This window comes from Microtus oregoni, unplaced genomic scaffold, assembly GCF_018167655.1.
Source record: "Microtus oregoni isolate MIOR12 unplaced genomic scaffold, Mior012 000023F_ref0000262, whole genome shotgun sequence".
In the NCBI taxonomy this organism is placed as follows: Eukaryota; Metazoa; Chordata; class Mammalia; order Rodentia; family Cricetidae; genus Microtus; species Microtus oregoni.
In genome coordinates, this window is record NW_024543082.1 from 1,793,347 (window position 1) to 1,814,495 (window position 21,149).

The window sequence follows — 21,149 nt, forward strand, 5'->3', positions numbered from 1 at the left end:
AGGACCTTTGGAAGAGCAGGCAATGCTCTTAACCACTGAGCCATCTCTCCAGCCCTGTATTTGATTTTTCCCCCCCTTTTTTAAAAAATATTTTTTTGTTCATGAGACAAGATCTCTGGCTATCCTGGAATTCACTGTGTACACCAAGCTCGGCTTGAACTCAGAGATCCAGCTGCCTCTGCCTCCCAAGCTAGGATTAAAGGTGTGCATAGGTCAAAGGGTTGTGAACACTAAGAGTATTAATAATTTTAAAGTGCTCTTGGTGTGCAGGTGCTATATGAATGCTTACTATAGATGTTTTTTTTTTTCTTTCATAACAGCACCAACCTCTAAGAGTTCTTGCCAGAGCAGTGATTTTGAAATGGGATATACCCTACCCCTCGATCACCTCAGTAAGACAGCCATCATCAGGTCCTGGAGAAAGGGCTCGGCGACTGAAACACTTGCTATGCAATCTATAACTGCTGCTCTGAGGGTTTCAGCAACCCCTGCTAGCTTCTATATGAGTGCCCCCATCTTACACACACACAAATGCACACACATAACACATGTAAAATATTAACAAGAAGATAGGCCATTACTAGATGGAGGCCTTTAAACCTGCAAACTCAAACTGTGAACTAAAAAGCTTCTTTCTAAATTAGTCGGTTTCATTATAGTAATACAAAATGGGCTAAAATACAGAAAAGTGATATGGAAGTGTGAGCTTGCTGATGTTCGATTGTGGACAGTGCCCTGTAGAGGGGATCCATGTTTTATATAGTGCCAAGTACTGTCCCCGAGCTGGTTAGTAGGTAGGAGCCACTTCAACGGAACAAATGGACTCGCTTCCTAAACTACTGCCTTGTATCCTATCTAGTACCCTCACAAATCTGAACGCAGAGAGATCTTTGCTTTAAAGTGTAGGAAAGTAAGACATTTCCTTTGTCCTGGGTGGGTTGTTTGGGTCTCTACGTCCTCAGTATTCCCCTTGCATTTGGGCATTGCTACTACAGGATATTTCTCCCAGAATCCTTCTCAATGAATCCCTACAACATCTAAAAAGAAATGTATTTTTTTAAGTTTATTATTCTCAACTGGGTAGTGGTGGTGCATGCCTTTAATCCTAGCACTTAGGAGACAGAGGCAGGTGGATCTCGGAGTTCAAGGCCAGTCTGGTCTACAGAGCTAGTTTCAGGACAACCAGGGCTACACAGAGAAACCCTGTCTCAAAAAATCAAAAAGAAAGAAAGAGAAAGGAAGGAAGGAGAGAGAAGAAGAGAGAAGAAGAAGAGGAGGAGGAGGAGGGGGAGGAAGAGGAAGAAGAAGAGGAAGAAGAAGAAGAAGAAGAAGAAGAAGAAGAAGAAGAAGAAGAAGAAGAAAGAAAAAGAAGAAAAGGAGAAGAAAGTAGTAACTAAGACAACCACTGAGCTGTCTCCTGGCAGAAGGGATATATGAAGGGATATATGCCCCTGGCATTCATATATCCAAAGAGTTCCCCTGGCATTCATATATCCAAAGAGTTTGGAATGTTTGGGTGGAAGTTCCACCCCAAGCCTCCTCCCATGGGAGTTGCCTCAGTCCAGACTCCACCCCCAGAAAGCCCACCAAACAATGACCCCCTCCCCAGAGATAGTCAAGACCACTCCCAAAGGGTATTTAAACTGTTCTCCCAGAGAACAAACTCTTGATTTTCCAGTCTTCCTTTCCCTTCTCCTCTCTGGGGGGCTGGAAAGCCATCTGGGAGTATTGGTATCCACTAAACCTGGGCCTTTTCTTATTCAGTTTGATTTGGTCTGATTTGGATTATTGTGTCGGCAGAGAGGCTTATTGGGGTGCAGAAACTTTTCGGAAGGATGCATCCAGGAAGCTGTGTGCCAGAGAGTGGTATTGGCTTAGCACTGGGATGGTTGGAAAAGGTGTGTAGTGTAGCTCAGAAATCAGCTTATTCTCCCATCACAGGCACAGAGAACTTGCAGAACAGAATTATTTCAGCACGTGCCGTGGGGAGGAGGTACCTTAGGTTCATTCCCGTTTCAGACTGGCCAAGCACTTTGTGGCTACACGTGAGTCACATGGGTCTAGGTACAGCTTGTACTTGGGTGTCTGTGTACTGAGAATGCAGACTTGCAGAATGCAAGAGTTAAGGGGTCATGGTGGCTTCTACCCAGCTTTCAAAGGAAAACCTAGGAAGCAAGGCAGAGTTTCTCACAGGGTAGAAACTTCTTCAGAGAGCCCAGATAGACTGTTTCTGTGTTGTCAGGCATGTTGAGACCCCAGAAAGGTACAGCTATCAGCAGTGTGAAGTGTGTGCCAGGCAGAGCTTCGGGCAGTGTGGAAAAGCAGCCCCAGGTGATAAGCAGAGGTCTTGGGGACTCACTTCTCAGCAAATGTATAAAAGATGCTAGGCTTGCATTTCTTCAGTTAGAGTCTTTGCTGGGTTTCAGACTTTGCTTTGGACTGAGTGATCCTTTCTGGTTGTCTCTAGCCTTATATTGGATAAGGAATATCTATTCTAGTCCTGACCCACCATTTTATCTTGGAGGTATGTAATTCACTTATTGTTTTACAAGGAATCAGAAATAGAGGTGGTTGCCTTGAGTGTCAGATGAGACTTTGGCCTTTTGAGTGGCACTGGAACCTGTTATGCCCTTGGCTGTGGATGGACTAAAAGCATTTTCGTACTGTGAGATGATAGGGCTATGGACTGACGTGACTACAGTCTTGAATTGTAGCCACCATGATTGTTACTAAGTAATCATAACTAATTTTTTGGCGTATTTCCCCAGCCAACCATAAATGGATAAAATCACTACATGTAGCAATTTACGATAGGACTCCTGATCAGGATTGCTCTTGACTCCTTAGTATTATCTTAAGATAAAGCAGGTACATTCCAGCCATGATAGTCATTTTTGTCCTGACCCATAAATAAACACATCCCTTTGACCTAAATTGCAGGCTCTAACTGGACTTGATACTGTTTATGACCAAATTTCTGTCAGTAAGTCCTCCAGTAAGTTTTGTTCTGTATAGCTGAGGTCTCTTCTGCCCTTATTGTATGAGTGTAGTGGGACTTCTAAGAGATGGAGCTTAATAGGAGGTTTCTGGGGCTCCACCCTTCAGTAGGTGTTAAGGTAGGTTTATGGGACCCAGAGTCAGTCTGTCTGTCTGTCTGTCTATCACGTTAGTTATTTGAGACAAAATCTCTCTATGTAGTCCTGGCTGTCCTAGAACTCAAACTTGAAATTGCCTATCACTGGGATTAAAGGCATACACCACCACACCCAGCCTTACAGTTTTATATATATATATATATATATATATATGTGTGTGTGTGTGTGTGTGTGTGTGTGTGTGTGTGTGTATAATTTTTGATATATTTTATTGGCATTATCAAAAGTTATCCTTGAAGATATGAAATTATTCAGAAATCATGTTCTCGGCTTGCTTATATGTTGGCACTATGCAATAATTAAAATATCAACTGTGTCATAAAATGTATGGGAAGTTAGTATGTTAACACTATTTTATTAGAAACTGTAGAACCATTCATTCCATTTATTTTTTATTCTACTTTTCTTTAATATTGAAGAAGATAAGCCTTGCAGAAAAAACAGCAGCAGCAGCAACAACAACCAATTTCTAATATGCAGGTCTTCAATACTACTGACTAATTACACTTCTTTTTTTATTACTTTATTAATACTAGGAATCAAAATTTTCATTCCCCTCCAGCTCCCCCACTTACCCTCCTCCCCTCCCCCTCCAGTCCTAAGAGAGGGCAGGGTACCCTGCCCTGTGGGAAGTCCAAGGCCCTCCCCCCTCCATCCAGGCCTAGGAAGGTGTGCATCCAAACAGACTAGAATCCCAAAAAGCCAGTACTATGCAGTAGAGACAAATCTCAGTGCCTCAGTTATATTTTTTAAAGTTGCATTTTAATTTTTAAATTTATTTTTATTATTTTAATTATGTATATATGTGTGTATGTGGTGGGTGTGTTCATGTGAGTGTAGTGTGAAAGAGACCAGAAGCACAAGATTCCTGTGGAGCTGGAGTTCCCAACAGTTATTAGCTGCCTGTGTGGGTCCTGGGCACTGAACTGGGGTCCTCTGAAGAGCAGTCTACCTTCTCAATTACTGAACCATCCTCTATCCCCTTGTGCAGTCCAATGTATGTCAATTATACCTCAAGAGTGTAAAATATGGCACGCATTATGTAGCAATGCTATGTGCATTCATCATATAGCACATGAGCATGCCTTATGCAGCTCATGTTAGGAGTCAACAAATTAAGATTGATTAAGAAGGAACTCCAGAGATGATCTCATTTGAGGGCTGATCTGTTCAGGAAACTGTAGAGATATTTGTTTTTTAAACAAAACATTTTATTTTGAAAAGGAAAGCTTCTGGAAAAGTTGCAGGAACACTAAGCTGAATTTCCTCGTGCTAAATCTAGGGCCATGCTTTACTGGTTTCCTCAGTGTGGGTCCAGCACAGGGCCTTGTGACTGGTGGGCAGATGCTCTACTTAGTTATACTTAAGCTCCACTTTTTAAATATATATTATGACATTGTCCTCGATTCCCTTCCTCTATTTGTGTTGGGGGAAAATCATAAAAAGGAAAGCCAATCGCAAAGTTCCTGAATTTTAAGATAAAATCTCATATTCCTCACCTAGATTCATGTGTTGCAAATATTTTGCATTGTCAAAAAATAATATTTTCTTTTTTTCCCCTTCCTCTTTCTCCTCGTACCTAGAGTAAGTTGCAGATATGACTTTGTTTCAGGAAGCTTCAATGTATGGCTCCTAAAAACAAGTACTGCATGATAGCACAATCACCAGTTTTGGAAAATTAGTTCTCAGCTTTTCATTGTTTCTCATGACCAACAGTTTTGGAAGATTAGGCTCCTTGTGGGACGTCCTTCAGTGGGAGCTTGTGAGCTTGTTTCCTCCTGACACGCTGTGTGGCTGGTGTGTCCTTAGCACCTCATAGTAGACAAGTGATTATGGGTGGTTTCATGGCATGACCCCCCCTGCTATCAAGGTAACCCTTTTCCCTTTGTAATTAATAATTAACCAATGGAGAGATGTTTTGACATTGTGTAAATATCTTGTTCCTCAGCAAACTGTCACATGATAGGTTTGGAATTCTTTATCAAACATTCTGAAGATGGAACCTAGAAATGATAGTATTAAAGGGTAGATTATTGACTCTACTTTTTTTTTTTTTTTCGAGACAGGGTTTCTCTGTGGTTTTGGAGCCTGTCCTGGAACTAGCTCTTGTAGACCAGGCTGGTCTCGAACTCACAGAGATCCGCCTGCCTCTGCCTCCCGAGTGCTAGGATTAAAGGCGTGCGCCACCACCGCCCGGCCTTGACTCTACTTTTAAGCCAAAAAAGCAGCTACTAGTCTTAAATATTTTACATTGGTATGTATTTTTGAATATTGATACAAATCTGAAGTTATTTTTGTTAGAACATATTGTATATATGTTTCTACTCTTTTTAAAAGTATTATACTTATGCAGCTCATCTAACAATGTAATGTAAATTTCTAGTCCTTGAAAGTTATTATTGCAAACTATTTAGGATAATAAAGAAAGATAGGTTGGTAATCACCTATTACAGTTAAACCTATAGTCATGTTAAGTATGTTTTCAAGGCCATACAGAGATATTTAAATAAGCAGTTCATCTTCAAACACTTCAGAGATCTACAGAATATGGCATTTAAGATGTTTTGATATCATAGATTTTTTTTTTATGACAATGAGACATGTCTGCTCCTAGTAGCCCCAATCTACTTCAGAGAAGATAATGGGCATCAAAGACTCTCCATATGGAGTTTGCTTTCTTCATGGCAAAAGTTAGCCACTGGGCAAGAAACTGCCCTTGCCTGGACTGCTGACAGTATGCTGTCCATACTGGACAAGTAGGACACAAAAGATAGTGACTGCTGAACTTTGCCAAGACAAGGTAGAACAGTCCTTCAAAATCCCTGCTTCTCAGAGAAGTCTGTCAGATATATTAAGCCTGTAGACCAAAGATGGATGCCCCATTGTTATATAAGTACTTTGGGTGACTGTCAAGGCAGCCAGATATCTATGTTGTTGGTAACATTTCACCCTTCTGGAGTCCTTAAAGAAGTTGAAGACTAGATAGTCATAAAGTTTTCCCTAGTTATAATAAAAGGTAAATTAGGTATAAAACTTTAGACTTATGGGGATAAATAATAGAGTATTTTTTTAAAATTTGCCAAATACAAATGGATTGGGTATTGTTAACTTTAATTCTTACTTAAGAACTGTTTTGTTGTATATAATTTTACTATTTAGTTAGACAAAAGGGGGAAATATGGAGTATTCTTCTTTACACTGTGTGAATATATGTTGTTCTGATTGATTTAATAAAGCTGACTGGCCAATAGCTGGACAGGATAAGGTTAAGGGGAGAACCAGACTAAGGAACTGGGAAGAGGGGCAGAGATAGAGGAGTTGCAAGCCAGACATGGAGAAGAAGCAGGAAGTGCAAGATAAAAAAGAGGTAATGTCATGTGGCAGAATATAGATTAATATAAATGGGTTAATTTAAGTTGTGCGACTTAGCTAGTAACCAGCCTGAGCTACTGGCCTAGCATTTATAACTAATAAGTCCCTGAGTGGTTATTTGGGAATGTCTGCCAAGACAGAAAAACTGCCTCCAGGAACCCTGCATGTGGCTTCCATGTATCAATTGATAAAATAGTGGCTACCTGCATTTAATTTTGCTACATTTACTTTTCTTTGCTTCCTCATTTTTTTATGGGAGGCATGTGCATATGTGGTGGTCAAAGGACAGCTTACAGTAATCAGTTGTCTCCTTCCACGGTGTAGATCCTTGATATGGAACTTAGGTCATCAGACTTGGGAGCTTTTTCTCACTAAGCCACCTCACCAGCCTGTATTATATTTTAATTGGCAAATAATTATGTATAGATATGGATACACTGTAATTGTGTGTTTGTGGTGCTGGAAATTGAACCGAGTCCTTTTGCATGGTAGACAAGTCTTACCACTGGGATACAATTCCAGCCTTTCCTTTTGTGAGACAAGATCTTGCTATATAACTCAGACCAACACGGAACTTGCCGTATAGGCTAGGAGGCCGGCCTCGAACTCATCATTCGCCAGCTGTTGCTACCCAAGTATTGAGAGAGCAGCTTCTAAAAGAGTCCTGTGATGGGAAGGTCTTAGCAAGCCTGTCAGATGAGTGCATAGTCAGAGGTTCATTGTTAACTGGAAGTACTCAGTGTTGCTGGCACTTCACCTTCTTCCAGGCCAGTTTGTTTGTGATGAAAGGCAGTTTCTGGGTGGTGCTCCTGCCATTCTACGCTGCTATCGCTCTGTGTCAGGCTCAGCTTAGCCATGACTCACAGGGTGTTGTCACTTCAGCCTCTTAAGAACCAGGCCAGGTTTCTTGTAGATCTTGACACATTTCCACATGGGCCTGAGCTGGAGGGAGGAAAGGGAAGCACAGCTGCAGGACATCTGGTCAGGACAGCTCTCAAGAGACTTACAAGAGGCGTCCAGGCTAACAGGGATGCCTCGTTCCCTGTCTTCTTCTATTCAGCGATTTTCCACTGTGCCATTCTTTATCGTAGGCAGAAGTGACAGTTGATCATAGAGCTTCCTCTATCCCCAGTTTCTGGATGGTGCCTAATAATTCATCATTCAAAAGAAATTTGTTGCTTCATGCAGACTGTATTACCCAAGAAAATGCAAATTTGGGGCTAACAGGTGGTTCTTCAGATAAAGGCACTTGTCACCAGACTTGACAACTTGAGTCCAATCCCCAGGGCTTGTGTGGTAGAAAGAGGGAGCTAGCGCCCACAAGTTGTCCTTTGACTTCCCCCTCCTCCACATATATGTACACGTGCGCACACACACACACACACACACACACACACACAAATAACTGTAGTAAAATTTTGTAATGCAGCTGTTCCAACTGGGACTGGAGAGGTAGACAAGCCCACATCTAAACAGGACATCAGTTGTTCTGACTCTCAGGATAGGGAGGTGTTAGATACTTCCTGCTTAACTAGACAGAAAAGTGGGTTTTCTTTTTTTTTTTTTTTTTTTTTTGGTTTTTCGAGACAGGGTTTCACTGTGGCTTTGGAGCCTGTCCTGGAACTAGCTCTGTAGACCAGGCTGGTCTCGAACTCACAGAGATCCGCCTGCCTCTGCCTCCCGAGTGCTGGGATTAAAGGCGTGCGCCACCACCGCCCGGCTTTGGGTTTTCTTTTAGAGAGAGAGATTCTGTGTGTTTATCAGTTGAGAATTCTGAGCCAGCTTTAGGTGGTGACCCTGAAAGAAGAAGAAATGGCATGGTGACTCACAACTGTAATCCAATGCCAGAAGGCTGAGGCAAGAACACTTTACCAAAGACAGCTTTTCCCATTGCACCTGCCATGTTTCTGTGTTAGATGCAGGGTTCGATAAGCTGGGGGTGGTAACGCCTGCCTGTAATTCCAGCATTTGGAAGTTAGAGGCAGCAGGTGCCTCACAAGTAGGAGGCCACCCTATGTTCTAGGCCAGCCAGTGCTACATGAGACCCTGTCTTAACTTCCCAATCCCCTCATATACTTCAGAATCAAACCAAACAAAAAGTCTGTAAAGGTTACCCATTCCCAGTCTGCTAAAATACTTTAGATTTCACGGCATTTGTATTTCAGGTTAGGAATTTGTAATCAGTAAAGTCTAAGTGTGTATTCCCAAATCCCAAAAGACGGGAATCTGACAGCCCTGGCCACAGGCACTTCAGCTAACTCGATTTGGATAGGAGTCTTCCTCAGCCAAGTCTCTCAAGCCCTCTGCACACAGTCAAGACAGGGAAAGGGCAGTGTGTGGGCTGCAGTGCTGGGGAGTAAGTTTCGGGGCAGGAGATGAACTGTGGCCATTGTTCACGGTGGTGTTTTCTGCATTTCTTTATTGCCATTGGCTCATCTTGGTGAAAGGTATGCTCTGTAATTACTGGTTTGCTGAGTGCATTTGTGTCTCTCAAATACTGGTTCAGACATTTTCTACTTTTTTTTTGAGCAGTTAAAGGAAAATGGAGGCACAGAGTTCAGCTAAAGTGAATTCGAGGAAAAGGAGGAAAGAGGCACCTGGCCCTGATGGAGCAACAGAGGAAGATGGCATTCCTTCAAAAGTGCAGCACTGCTCAGTCGTAAGTGAAGTTGCCCGGGAGCACCTGGGGACGGAGGTAGACAGCGGTGGAGCACGGACACTGGTGTTAGTGCTCTAGGTAGTGTGAATGGTGAAGGATGGTGAAGGATGGTGTGCTTTCTTGCCATCTTATGAATGAGCTCAGTCATAGAAGCTTTACATGGACATTGAAAAAAAATGACTAGGATAATTTGGAAGATATACAAGTATCAAACCAAAAATCAAATTTGTAGTAACAAAATAGGGACATTTCAGTTTCTGCTAGTAACTGGGTGTGGGTATCATCTCATGATGTCAGTGTCCCGTGTCCTCCTGTCCTCTCTGTGTCATTTCTGCACTTCACTGGCTCCTTTGTACACCTCCACCTCTGTTCTTCCAAGACTATCTGTAGCCAAGCCAGAGCTACACAGAGAAACCCTATCTCTTATAACCAAAAATAAGTAAATCAATCAATCAATCAATCAATCACAAAATTATTTATAAAAATTAAAATTTAGCCTATCTAAGTATATTTCACTCATAAATATATGTAGTATGTGTATATGTATAAGTAAAGCACCTAAACTGAGGAAAAGCCAGGGTTCTGCTTGTGACTAAGGTTCCACAGTCCCTTTTCAGCCAACACATATTGAGAACCTCTGGGTACCAGTTGCTGCTATTGAGATTGCAAAGATGAGGCTATGACCCAGTTGTGGTAAATACTTATAATCTGAACAGTCGAGGCTGAGCCAGGAGGATTTAAGAAACTGGGCTATATAGTTCATGGCCAACCTTTGTTTCAAAAACAAAACCAGCAACAATAACAACAACAAAGGCAAGAAAAGGAGACAGTCACAAGTCATATATAGGTGAAAAGTACCAGCTAGAAGGAAACTGAAGGTACCAAGAAGTTGACATTAACTGAGGGATGGGGGAAGTAATTTGTTCTGACCTATGGCCCACAGACCATGTGTGGCCAAGGAGAGCTATGGGGCAGCCCAGCACACTTAACCTGGGGCTGGAAAGATGGTCAGTGGTTACCGGCACTGGCTTAACTCCCAGCATCCATGTGGTGACTCACAACCAACTGTAACTCCAGTTCCAGGGCATCTGATGCCTTCCTTTGACCTCTGCCAATACCAGGCATATAAGCTGCACACAAACATATGTGCAAGCAAAACGCCCACAAGTGAAATAAAAAATAAAAAGCCTTGGGGCTGGAGAGATGGCTCAGGTTAAGAGCATTGCCTGCTCTTCCAAAGGTCCTGAGTTCAATTCCCGGCAACCACATGGTGGCTCACAACCATCTGTAATGGGGTCTGGTGCCCTCTTCTGGCCTGTAGGCATACACACAGACAGAATATTGTATACATAATAAATAAATAAATAAATATTTAAAAATAAATAAATAAATAAAAAGCCTTGAGGGGCTGGAGACATGGCTCAGTGGTTGAGAGCATTGACTGCTCTTCCAGAGGACCAAGGTTCAATTTCCAGCACCCACATGGCAGCTCACACCTGTCTGTAACTCCAGGGCTTCTGACACCCTCATGCAGATATACCAATGAATACAAAAAATTTATATATATATATATATATATATATATATATATATGCCTCGTCAAAATAGTGAATTAATTTTTTTTTAATTTGGGACATTTTCCCCCTCCCTCCCTCCCTTCCTTGCTTCCTTGTCATTGCACAGCCCTTGAACACGAACTTTGTAAATGATAACTCGTCATTTCATAATGTCAAAAGATTGAACATCCCTGCTAGGGGATAGAAACTCCCCGCTCCATTGTTCTCATCTCTTTCTCTAGAGCCTTTCCCCTGGCATTATGAAAATAATGATTATTCTGCAAGGACCTGGTTTTATTATGTAGACTGTTTGGGCAAAAGAGAATTGCTCTGTGGCCATCAGAAACCTGTGCTAATGAATACTCAGAGATAGATAGGACAAGGAAGAGCAGCAGTAGGAAGCTGCTGAAGTTTAGGTTCATGTTGATGTTGCCACAGGTCAAACCCAGGGCACAGTTCAACATGTGTGTGTGTCTATCCCGTTTGAAGTGTTCCTTCATGCTCCCTGCCGTTCAGTCTCCTCAGCCAAATTTTAATAAAGCATTCATGAAACAAGTAGAAAGCTTGCGTTTATTAAAACATAGTGCACTCAGCTAAAAGACCAGATCTTGTGAACACTGAAAGGCTGTATCAGTGGTGTGCTGGAGACAGTTACTAAATAGTCAGAAAATTCATTAGTTGATTAAACAATTGATTGCTTGGAACACTACATGTCAAAGCCAGACAAAACACCACAAGGAAACTGCAACTTAAAGTCTCTCACAAACTGAGATGCAAAAAACCCTTAACAATATATTAGCAGATTGAATCCATGAACAAAGCCTAGGCAAGCACTATGCTGTCTTCACGGGGCTGCAAGATGGATTTAATGGAACACACTATAATTAATCGATGAAGGAAAGAATAAACATGATTATTTCAGTAGTCCCAGTTTCTTGGAACTGAGCTTAGGTTCCCAGTCAGATTGCTCGGTTTTATCCTGAAACCACCAGAAAGACATTTGCTTTCCATGCTGTGGTTTATTCAGTCTGAAGAAGGTTTTCACTTTGGAGCACTTTCCCCCTTCTCGGTGTTATAGAGTTTCCGTCACATCGTGGAATAACTGTCTGTTCTTTAAAGCTGTGCTATTTTGAACACTTCAGTGTACACCACTGCATCTGACTTAATTTTCTGTCATGTTCTTGTTCAGGGCTTACGGCAGCCAGCTCCTTTTTCTGATGAAATTGAAGTTGACTTTAGTAAGCCCTATGTCAGGGTAACAATGGAAGAAGCCTGCAGAGGAACTCCTTGTAAGTAACCGCTTAACTGTTTTGTTTGCTACAGTCTTTAGCGTACTAGTCTGCCACAGTGTTCTGTTGCAGAGGATAGCCTCGTTCTATAAAATTGTAAACGTTTTTCCTTGTTACACATTTATTCCCTGAATTGTTGGCATTGCTATCATGAAACAGAAGACATAACAAAATAAAAAACCAAACCACAACTAAACCCTCACAACTATTTAGCCTGATGTCTAAGAATGTCACCCATTGGTTGGGTGCCGCTTAGCACAAAGGGTTTGGTCCCCATTGTGGCAGGAAAGAAAAGATGGATGTTAGCTCTAGCTGGATTGTGATCTTGTTTGTTTTGTGGTACAGGGAAGTCAAACCTAGAGCCTTGCTCATGATTGGCAAGTATTCTATCTACTCAGCTGTACTTCTTGCCCTATGATGTTGTCTATTTATATAAATACTGAAATATTTAATATATCAAACTGTCATATATCTTTCCTAGCCTCAGAATTTTCTCTTAATTCTTTCTCATAGTGTTAGTCAACTATGATGTTCCTGATTTGAAGACAAAAACATATCATTGGGAAAGATCACTTAATTTTATCTTTAATGATACAATTGTATGCTTTTTAAAATGCTTGCTTTATTATTTTGAGTGCCCATTTTCTTTATTTATAGGTTTAATATATATCATTAGTTAACAATTTTGGCCAAGTAGTTTTTTAGTGAACACTCATGTGCGTGCATGTGTGTACACGTGTGTGCGTGTGCATACTGATTGTGTGTGTGTGCATTCTGTGTATATGTGGGCGTGTGTGGAAGTCAGGAAACGGTGAGTTCTTTCCTACTGTCTCCTCATGGGTTCTGGAGATCAACTCAGACTTGTGTGACAAGTGCTTTTACTTGTTGAACTGTGTCATTGGCCCCTGATAATTATTAACATATGTTCTGGGGACTCTTCTGCTTTGGACAGTTGGTTTTGGGGATCACCATAAATAGAAGCACCCAGGTGTGTGGTGGCACACCTGTAACCTCAGCTAGGGGTGAAGATCATTTCAGCTCGTCTTTGGCTACCACTAGAGAATTTGAGGCCACCTTGAAGTTGGGACCCTGTCTCAAAATCCACCCACCTTGGGCTTGGATGACTCACCCATTAACTCCAGCTTCAAGGGCTTGACACCCTTTCTGGCCTCTGTGGGTACTGCATGAACCAGATACACAGACATATATGCAGGCAAAATACACTCCCCCACACACACCAAAAAACAAACCCAATACAACAACCCCAAACCAAACTACCTACCCTCACCAACAAATGAAACCCCTCATAAGCATTTACTGTAAATACTGCCGCAGGCAGATATTCTTTCCTTCTCGTCTATAAATCCTCCATTCTCTTTTCCTTTTTTCTACTTCTTTATCAGTTCTGATAAGTATTCTGTTTACTCTACAAATATAGGGCTGGACTTAGCTCTAGGCAAACACAGAGTAAGAGGCCATTACAACCACAGCACATTCTCATGCGGACGTAATGTGTTTATGAATCTTAGCCCTTCATCCTTTTTCCCCCGGTTGTCCTGGAACTCACAAAGACCTTCTACCTCAGCCCCTCCACCTCTATCCCAGCACTGGGATAAAGGCTCCACCTCTGCTGGATGTGACTGCTTCTGTTTGTTTTTTGTTTGTTTGTTTGTTTGTGTTTTGGGCAGGGTCTCTTCTGTAGCTCTGGCTGTCCTGGAGCTCTCTCTGGATCAGACTGGACTCAAACTCACAGAAATCCACCTGCTTCTGCCTCCCAAGTGCTGAGATTAAAGGTGTACACTGTGATTACTTCTTAATTGTGCTTGTTTGTTTCCTTCTAAGTGAAGAGTAGTAAAATACAGCTATACCGACTTCTGGGCAATGCCGATGACTAGGAATCCCAAGACCCTTTGACCATGTTTGGCTGTGTAAATTATTATGATCCCTAGATTCCTAAGACAACAAAAATCTAGTTCCTGAGAACTTGTTTCCTGCAAAATATTTAGATATGGCTCACGTTGATCATAGTCTTTCTATTCATGAAGTAAATTTAATTTATTTAGTTATCGGGACAGATTTTCACTATTGTAGCCTCTTAGATTTTTAAAATTACATTTATGTACTTACTTTGTGTGTGTGTGTGTGTGTGTGTGTGTATGGTTGTGTGACACAGTATACATGTTGAGGTCAGGGACAACTTTCAGTAGTTGGTTTTCTTCTACCATAAGTCTTGGGAATTGAACTCAGATAGACAGGCCTGGAAGTCAGATTTCAAAATGCTGACGGACAGTTCACATTTCACAGTCAGCCGTCGTAGTAGAACTTGTAGTCCACAGCTTTATGCATTGCGTAATGACACATTTAGAATTTACACTTTGCTCAGGTCTGTTCACAGTTCTGTGGTTTGTTGTTAGCATCCGCGCATCACCGTGGTGCATCAAAAACCGACAAGAAAAGTAGTGGTGTGCTGAGGGAGAGCGTGGGCTTAGCATGCCTGAGACCTGAAGACTGTGTTTAGGAAGAAAAGAAAATGTGCTACAGTATTTCCAGGTTTTGAATCTTTTAATAGATAAACACTGATTTTAATTATTTAAAAGTTTTAGAAAAAATACTTTTTTTTTTTTTTTGAGACAGGGTTTCTCTGCATAGCTCTGACTGTCCTGGAACTCATTCTGCAGATGAGGCTAGCCTCAAACTAATAGAAATCTTCCTGTCTCCATCTCCTGAGTGCTGGGATTAAAGCGTGAGTCAGCACCACCCAGTGTAGAATGTAATTTCTAAATAATGCTGAGATTATCTTCATTATATATATGAAAAAATTAAGAAAGCAGCTAAAGTCAACAGAAATTAAGAAGTAAGCCAGCTCTCCAGTGGGAGATAGCAAGTGCCACCCACAGTGGAGGCTAAAGCCTAGACTCTTTGTCTTGGTCTTCTCCGCAGCTGAGAGGTTGCTCTTTGTGGGATTATGCTAAGCCATGAGAGGGGCCTTTTGATGACATTACTGTATCTTATTTTTTATTAGTCTTTTTATGTGTGAGTGTTTTGCCTGCATGTGTGTATGCCCACCATGTATATGCCTGGTGTCAGAGAAGGCCAGAAGAGGGCATCAGATCCCCGAGACCTGGAGTAACAGGTGGTAGCAAGCTGCCGCATAGATGCTAGGAATCGAACTTCAGTCCTCAGAGAGAGAGCCACAAGTTTGGGGGTTTAGCGAGCTCTTCTGTAAAGTTGGCCAACTGGTTTGACCTCTTGTTTTTTTCTCGCATCTTCCTCTTGCTGTATCTTTTCTTATGTTAGATAAGAATATATTTGTGTCAATGTAGGACAAGGAATAAAACACAAAAGGCCCTTGTGCCAGTCAGGGAATTCTAATAACTGTGAAACTTTAGGGAGCCTAAGAGGGAGGCTGTGCACTGTAGAAGTCTTTAGTCAGAGGCAGAGCTGTGATAGAACAGGTGAGCTCACCTTCAGGCATCTATTGGAAGATGGTGAAGCAGCAGTGGGTTTAACAGGGATCAAAGGTGGGGCTTCCAGGACTGTGTCTGAGACGGTGTCTCAGCAGACAGGGAATTAATTGAGCCTGGCTTGAGAGGGTGTCTCAGCAGACAGGGAATTGAGCCTGGCTCAGCTTACTTAGCCAGAGTAATACAGCCACCTTTTTTATAACCTAGAGGGCAAGGGCGACAGGAGATTGCTCTTAGTAAGCTGAGACGGTTGCCAATCGGGGTGTGCTTTATTTGGTTAAAGAATTTCTGGTGCTTGCTTTTCCCAAGACCTGTGCAACAGTGGCTCCTGCTGACCACTTGGTTAATATAGCAGCCTGTGTTACTGAACACTGGACGTGAGGTCTCAGCACACTGAGCTGTCAATGGTCGGGAAGGACGCTGTAGAGGTAACAGGACACATGGAGGTGTGGGTTGGCTGGAGAAAGGTTCCGTGATGGTTTACTGTGCTGGCAAGCAACTTCCCTCAGTAACGTTAGCTTTTCCACTCTCTGGACAGTGTGATTCCTTGGCCAGGCTGCCCTTGTTTTGCCCTGGCTATAATGTAATATGTTCATAGCTTTTACCGTCTTCTAGCCTTTACCTTTTGGGATCAAGTGTCATATAATAGCCCCTTTAGCCTTGCTTGGGAAAATCCAATGTTAGTTTCTTCATTAGTTCAAGGATTAAGATTGTATATGTTTGATTCTTTTTTATTTTTGCTTGTTTGGTTTTGTAACAGGGTTTCTCTATCACAAACTGGAACTCACTCTGTAGACCAGACTGGCCTTGAACTCATATCCTCCTACCTCTGCCTCCCAAGTGCTGGGATTAAAGGTGAGTGCCACCACTGCCCAGCTGATCGTATGACTCCTGTTTTATTTTACTTTGTCCTATAGATGAATAAGCTTAAAGAGGAAGGTAACTGGTTGACACCTTGAGCTGACCCTTATATTATAGGACAGTATTAATGGTTTACTTTATTCCAAAAGTTTGGGCTATCAAATGGCTCAGTGGTAAAGGAACCTGCTTCCCAGACTGACAGCCTGAGTTCACGTCCAGAGCCTTTCTGCTGCTGTCTGCATGCCACATGGCGTTCTTGTATGTGCTCAGTCTCTGTGTCATACACATACATACTAGACAAAAGCTTAGATAATACCAACAAAATGTGTTTCCTGTACTGTAAAATGAACACGTCTGGATGGTGTGACATCCACAGAGTACTGAAAGAACGTAATGGGAGCCATCTTCCTCTTCCTGCTCGTGTCTCCCAGCCGCATTTGTCCCTCCTACAGCAGCCAGTGTGGCCCTTAGCTTACATCCCCTCCCACCTTGTCATGATTCAGTTTTCAATGAAATGTTGTCTTCACGCCTTTGCTATTGCAAATAATACCACAGTGGAAGTATATCTGAAAGAGAGTTTCCCAGAATGAGATGGCCAGGTCAAAGGAGCCAGGCATTTCTCATTTGTCTTTGGTAAATATTGCTAAATTTCCTTTCTAAGAAATTATGAGCTAGGCGGTGGTGGCACACGCCTTTAATCCCAGCACTTGAGAGGCCGAGACAGATGGATCTCTGTGAGTTTGAGGCCAGCCTGATTTACAAAAGGAGTCCCAGGCCAGGCTCCAAAGCTACAGAGAAACCCTGTCTTGAAAAAAAAAATTATATGCTTGTGAAAAAAAAAACTATTTTAAAAACCCAAACCTCTTGTTAACCATTTCCTCTTCCCTGATCCACAGCCCTTAAGACTTTTTAATTAGCAATAATCATGCCCCGAATAAGCCTCATTGGCTGGGATACCACTGTGCAAAGCTTACAGCCCTTGGGACAGGAGGGAGAAGTTGTGCCCTTCTGATCTGTCCATCAGATGGGGCTCTGGCCCTTCTTCCTAAAGAGGGGCCAGTGTTCCTACTGCTGGCCTCTACGCCTGCAGTGAAACAGCTCGTCTTCAGTGTCAAAGTGACCGAGTTCCTTAGACTGCTGGGATTTCTCATTTGGAGCACAGCAAGCGTTATGCCAGTGTTTGTTTTATTTAGCCTTGGAATTGGTTTCATACACTGGGAGATAATTTTCTGACTTTACATAGACCACTACCACTAAAAATAATTCAACAGACAGTTCTTTTTTTATTCAAATTAATGGAAAAATGAAAAGCCATAATGAAAAGTCCTAAAATATTTATATTTTCAAGCACTTCATTTATCTGAGAAGTGTCCCGTCGTGCTTACTAGGAGGGAGAAATGCTTCCAGGCTGTTCTGCTCTGATTGTATATCTGTCCTCCCTCTACTTCAGCCAAACCTCCAGATCATTTATTACTTTCAGGCAACAGTGGACTTTGTTTGTTTGGTTTTTTGAGACAGGGTCTCACTACATAGCCCTGGCTGGCCTAGAACTTGCTATGTAGACCAGGCTAACCTTGAACTCAGATCCACTTGGCTGTGCCTTCCAGGTGCTGGGATTAAATACATGCACCACGGGGACTGGAGAAATGGCTCAGAGGTTAAGAGCACTGACTTTCCTTCCAGAGGTCCTGAGTTCAATTCCCAGCAACCACATGGTGGCTCACAACCATCTGTACTGAGATCTGGTGCCCTCTGCTGGCGTGTAGGCACCCATGCAGGCAGAACACTGTATACATAAAAAAAATATATATATATACCTGTGCCTACTAGGATTAATTTTCAAAGCAAAGTGTTAGTTATTAACAAGCACAGCAAACTGAAAACGAGAGTCAGAACAGTTTCGTTATGTTCCGTTTAAACACAGAGCATAATAAACACAGGAAGATGGCTCCCATTACGTTCTTTCAGTACTCTGTGGATGTCACACCATCCAGACGTGTTCATTTTACAGTACAGGAAACACATTTTTATTTCTGACTTGAAATGTCATAAATTTCAGGTGAGAGCTTAGATCTTAGTGGTTAAGAGTATGTGCTGCTCCTGCAGAACACCAGAGTTCAGCTCCCAGCCCCCATATTGGACAGTTCACAGCCGCTTATGATATGTCTCTGGGACAGGTACGTGTACTTACATGCACATACTCCCTCATACACATAATTCAAAGTTAATCTTTTCTTTAAGGTGAGGATTTTGAAGTTCAGAATATGTATATGTATTGCCAGGCAGTGGTGGCCACATGCCTTTAATCCCAGCACTCAGGAGGCAGAGGCCAATGGACCTCTGTGAGTTTATGGTCAGACTGATCTACAGAGCAAATTCCAGGACAGGCTCCAAATCTACACCGAGAAACCCTGTCTCGAAAAACAAACAAAAAAATGTGTTCATTGACTATATGTTTAGCATCACTTCTAAGGTAGTATTAAGGGAAAAGTACTCAATCCTTATAAAAACATGGAGAGAGAAATTGCTGCTCTCACTAAGGGAAATCCTGTGTTGTTTGGGAAATCTTCTGTACTCATTTACTGAGACTGTGTAATAGTAAAATCACTTATGTTTGCATTTATTTTGTTTTATGGTAGTGGGGGCTGGCCTTAGGGCCTTATGAAAGATCTCTACTATTGGGTTATTTTTTATTGTGAGAGGGTCTCCCTGCATTGTTCAGATTGGCCTTGATGTCACTATGTAGTCCAAGCTGCCTCAGCTGTCAGAGTGGCTAGGATTACAGTGTCACCAGGCCTGGCCCCAGAGAACGGACGAGAATGAAATGAATGAGAGTCCCACAGTGCTGCAGTCACAGCATCCAGGTGTGAGGGGGTTAAGTAAATGTATTTTTGTGATGAGTTCTTTTATTTGGATTCAGGTGAGCGGCCTGTGAGAGTTTATGCGGATGGAATATTTGACTTATTTCACTCCGGTCATGCCCGGGCTCTGATGCAAGCGAAGAACCTTTTCCCTAATACCTACCTCATTGTGGGAGGTAAGAGGGCATGGGATGGTTCTGGGTGGCATTCTCTCTTTGTGGGAGGTAAGAGGGCATGGGATGGTTCTGGGTGGCATTCTCTCTTTGTGGGAGGTAAGAGGGCATGGGATGGTTCTCGGTGTTGTTCTCTCTTTGTGGGAGATAAGAAAACATCAGATGGTTCTGGGTGTTGCTCAGAAAGAGCAGTCTCCCTCCTGCTTGTGTGACTTGAGTGCAGTCATCGGCCCGATTTCATTTATGAAAGGAAGGGTGTGGCACAAGCTGCCCCAGATACGATCTATAGCGTAGCTCAGCCTGGGGAGGGCAACAGCAGGCGCACTGAGAGGGCCTGGATTGTCTCGCAGTTCATAGCTGAGGTTCCACAGTAACAGAGGGGCTCTGATCTCTACTTAAAAACACCTCATCAGCTTTGGCTTCACAGAGCTAGAAAAGTCTGCCAAACAAACGTTATGGTCAAGTCCAGTTTTAGAAAAATAAGAAAGCGTTTTTAAAATTTATATGTAGGAGTAGGTTTGTTAGTTTTTTGTTTTGCTTTGTTTGGTTAGTTGGTTGGTCTTTATGTGTGTTTCTGTACTACATGTGTGCCTGGTGCCTGAGGAATTCAGAGGAGGACATTAGATCCATGGGACTAAAAGACAGGTGTGAGCCACCATTGAGTGCTGGGAATCAAACTTGAGTATTTTATAAGAGCAGCCAGTGTTCTTAGCTGTTGAGCCATCTCTCCAGCTCGAAAAACTCTACTGGTGTTCATTTCAAAGTCAAAATCTGAGTTCCGTTTTACCTTCTTTTCAAAAGTGTGAGCCTTAGTGTAGTTAGTTATGAAAAAACATTGGTACCCAGGCTGAACTACATCCAAAAGGTTCTTCTCCTGACTGGATGGGGATGGCCTAGAAAGTAGAAGATGGGGAAGGTTGGTGACTGGGGAAGGGTAGACAGAGGAGTCTTGACTTACGACTTTGGTGCTGTGAACCCAGTCTGCAGTGACGAGCTAACGCACAACTTCAAGGGCTTCACTGTGATGAACGAAAACGAGCGTTACGACGCCGTGCAGCACTGCCGCTATGTGGACGAGGTGGTGAGGAACGCCCCCTGGACACTGACGCCTGAGTTCCTGGCCGAGCACCGGGTAAGAAACTGGCCATGTACTCATTCCTAGTTCCAGCGTCCCCTCGGTGCCTGAGACAAAAGGCTAGTCTATCCATCATGTATCTTTATGGTCGCTGTGTTCTAGTTGCTCCCCACAGCCATCTTGTGGGGATAGCTATTCTTTCCTTTACATATGGAGAACGAGGCCCAGAGAAACTGATGCGTGTGCTCCAGGTACACTGTTAGCAGAACATCAATTAACTGTCTGGATACCTGGCGTTTTCCCCTGCACAATAGGTGTGACCTACCCTTATTGTGTGTTCATCTCTTTAGAATAGCCATAGTTCTAGCCATATATTGACGGAGTTTATCTATCTGGGCTAGAAGACAGTTCAGCAGGTAGAGACACTTGCTGCCCAGTCTGATGACCTGAATTTGAACCCTGGACCCACATGCTAGAAGGGAGAACTGACTCCTGCAAGTTACCCTCTGGCCTATATGTACACATTCATGAACAAGTTGTGCACATACAAAATAAATATATTTAATTTTTTAGTGTAAAAAAAGATGTTTATATTGTTTATATTGCAAAGCCAAGAGACTGAAGCAGGAGGTTTGAGGCCAGCTTGGGCTACTTAATAAAGACTTTGTCTCAAAAACAAGCAAA

The 21,149-nt window shown here is 42.5% G+C and overlaps 1 protein-coding gene across 2 annotated transcripts in view; it reads left to right on the forward strand.

Annotated features, from left to right (window-relative positions):
- The window catches only part of Pcyt1a (phosphate cytidylyltransferase 1A, choline), a 49,202-nt gene that overhangs the window by 11,610 nt on the left and 16,443 nt on the right, over window positions 1-21,149 (forward strand). For both annotated transcript variants that reach the window (XM_041672873.1, XM_041672874.1), the window contains exons 2-5: window positions 9,060-9,186; window positions 11,932-12,031; window positions 19,277-19,393; window positions 20,371-20,522. In XM_041672873.1, the coding sequence (XP_041528807.1) occupies window positions 9,070-9,186; window positions 11,932-12,031; window positions 19,277-19,393; window positions 20,371-20,522 (486 nt within the window). In that variant the 5' untranslated portion in view covers window positions 9,060-9,069. The remainder of the gene's footprint in view (window positions 1-9,059; window positions 9,187-11,931; window positions 12,032-19,276; window positions 19,394-20,370; window positions 20,523-21,149) is intronic.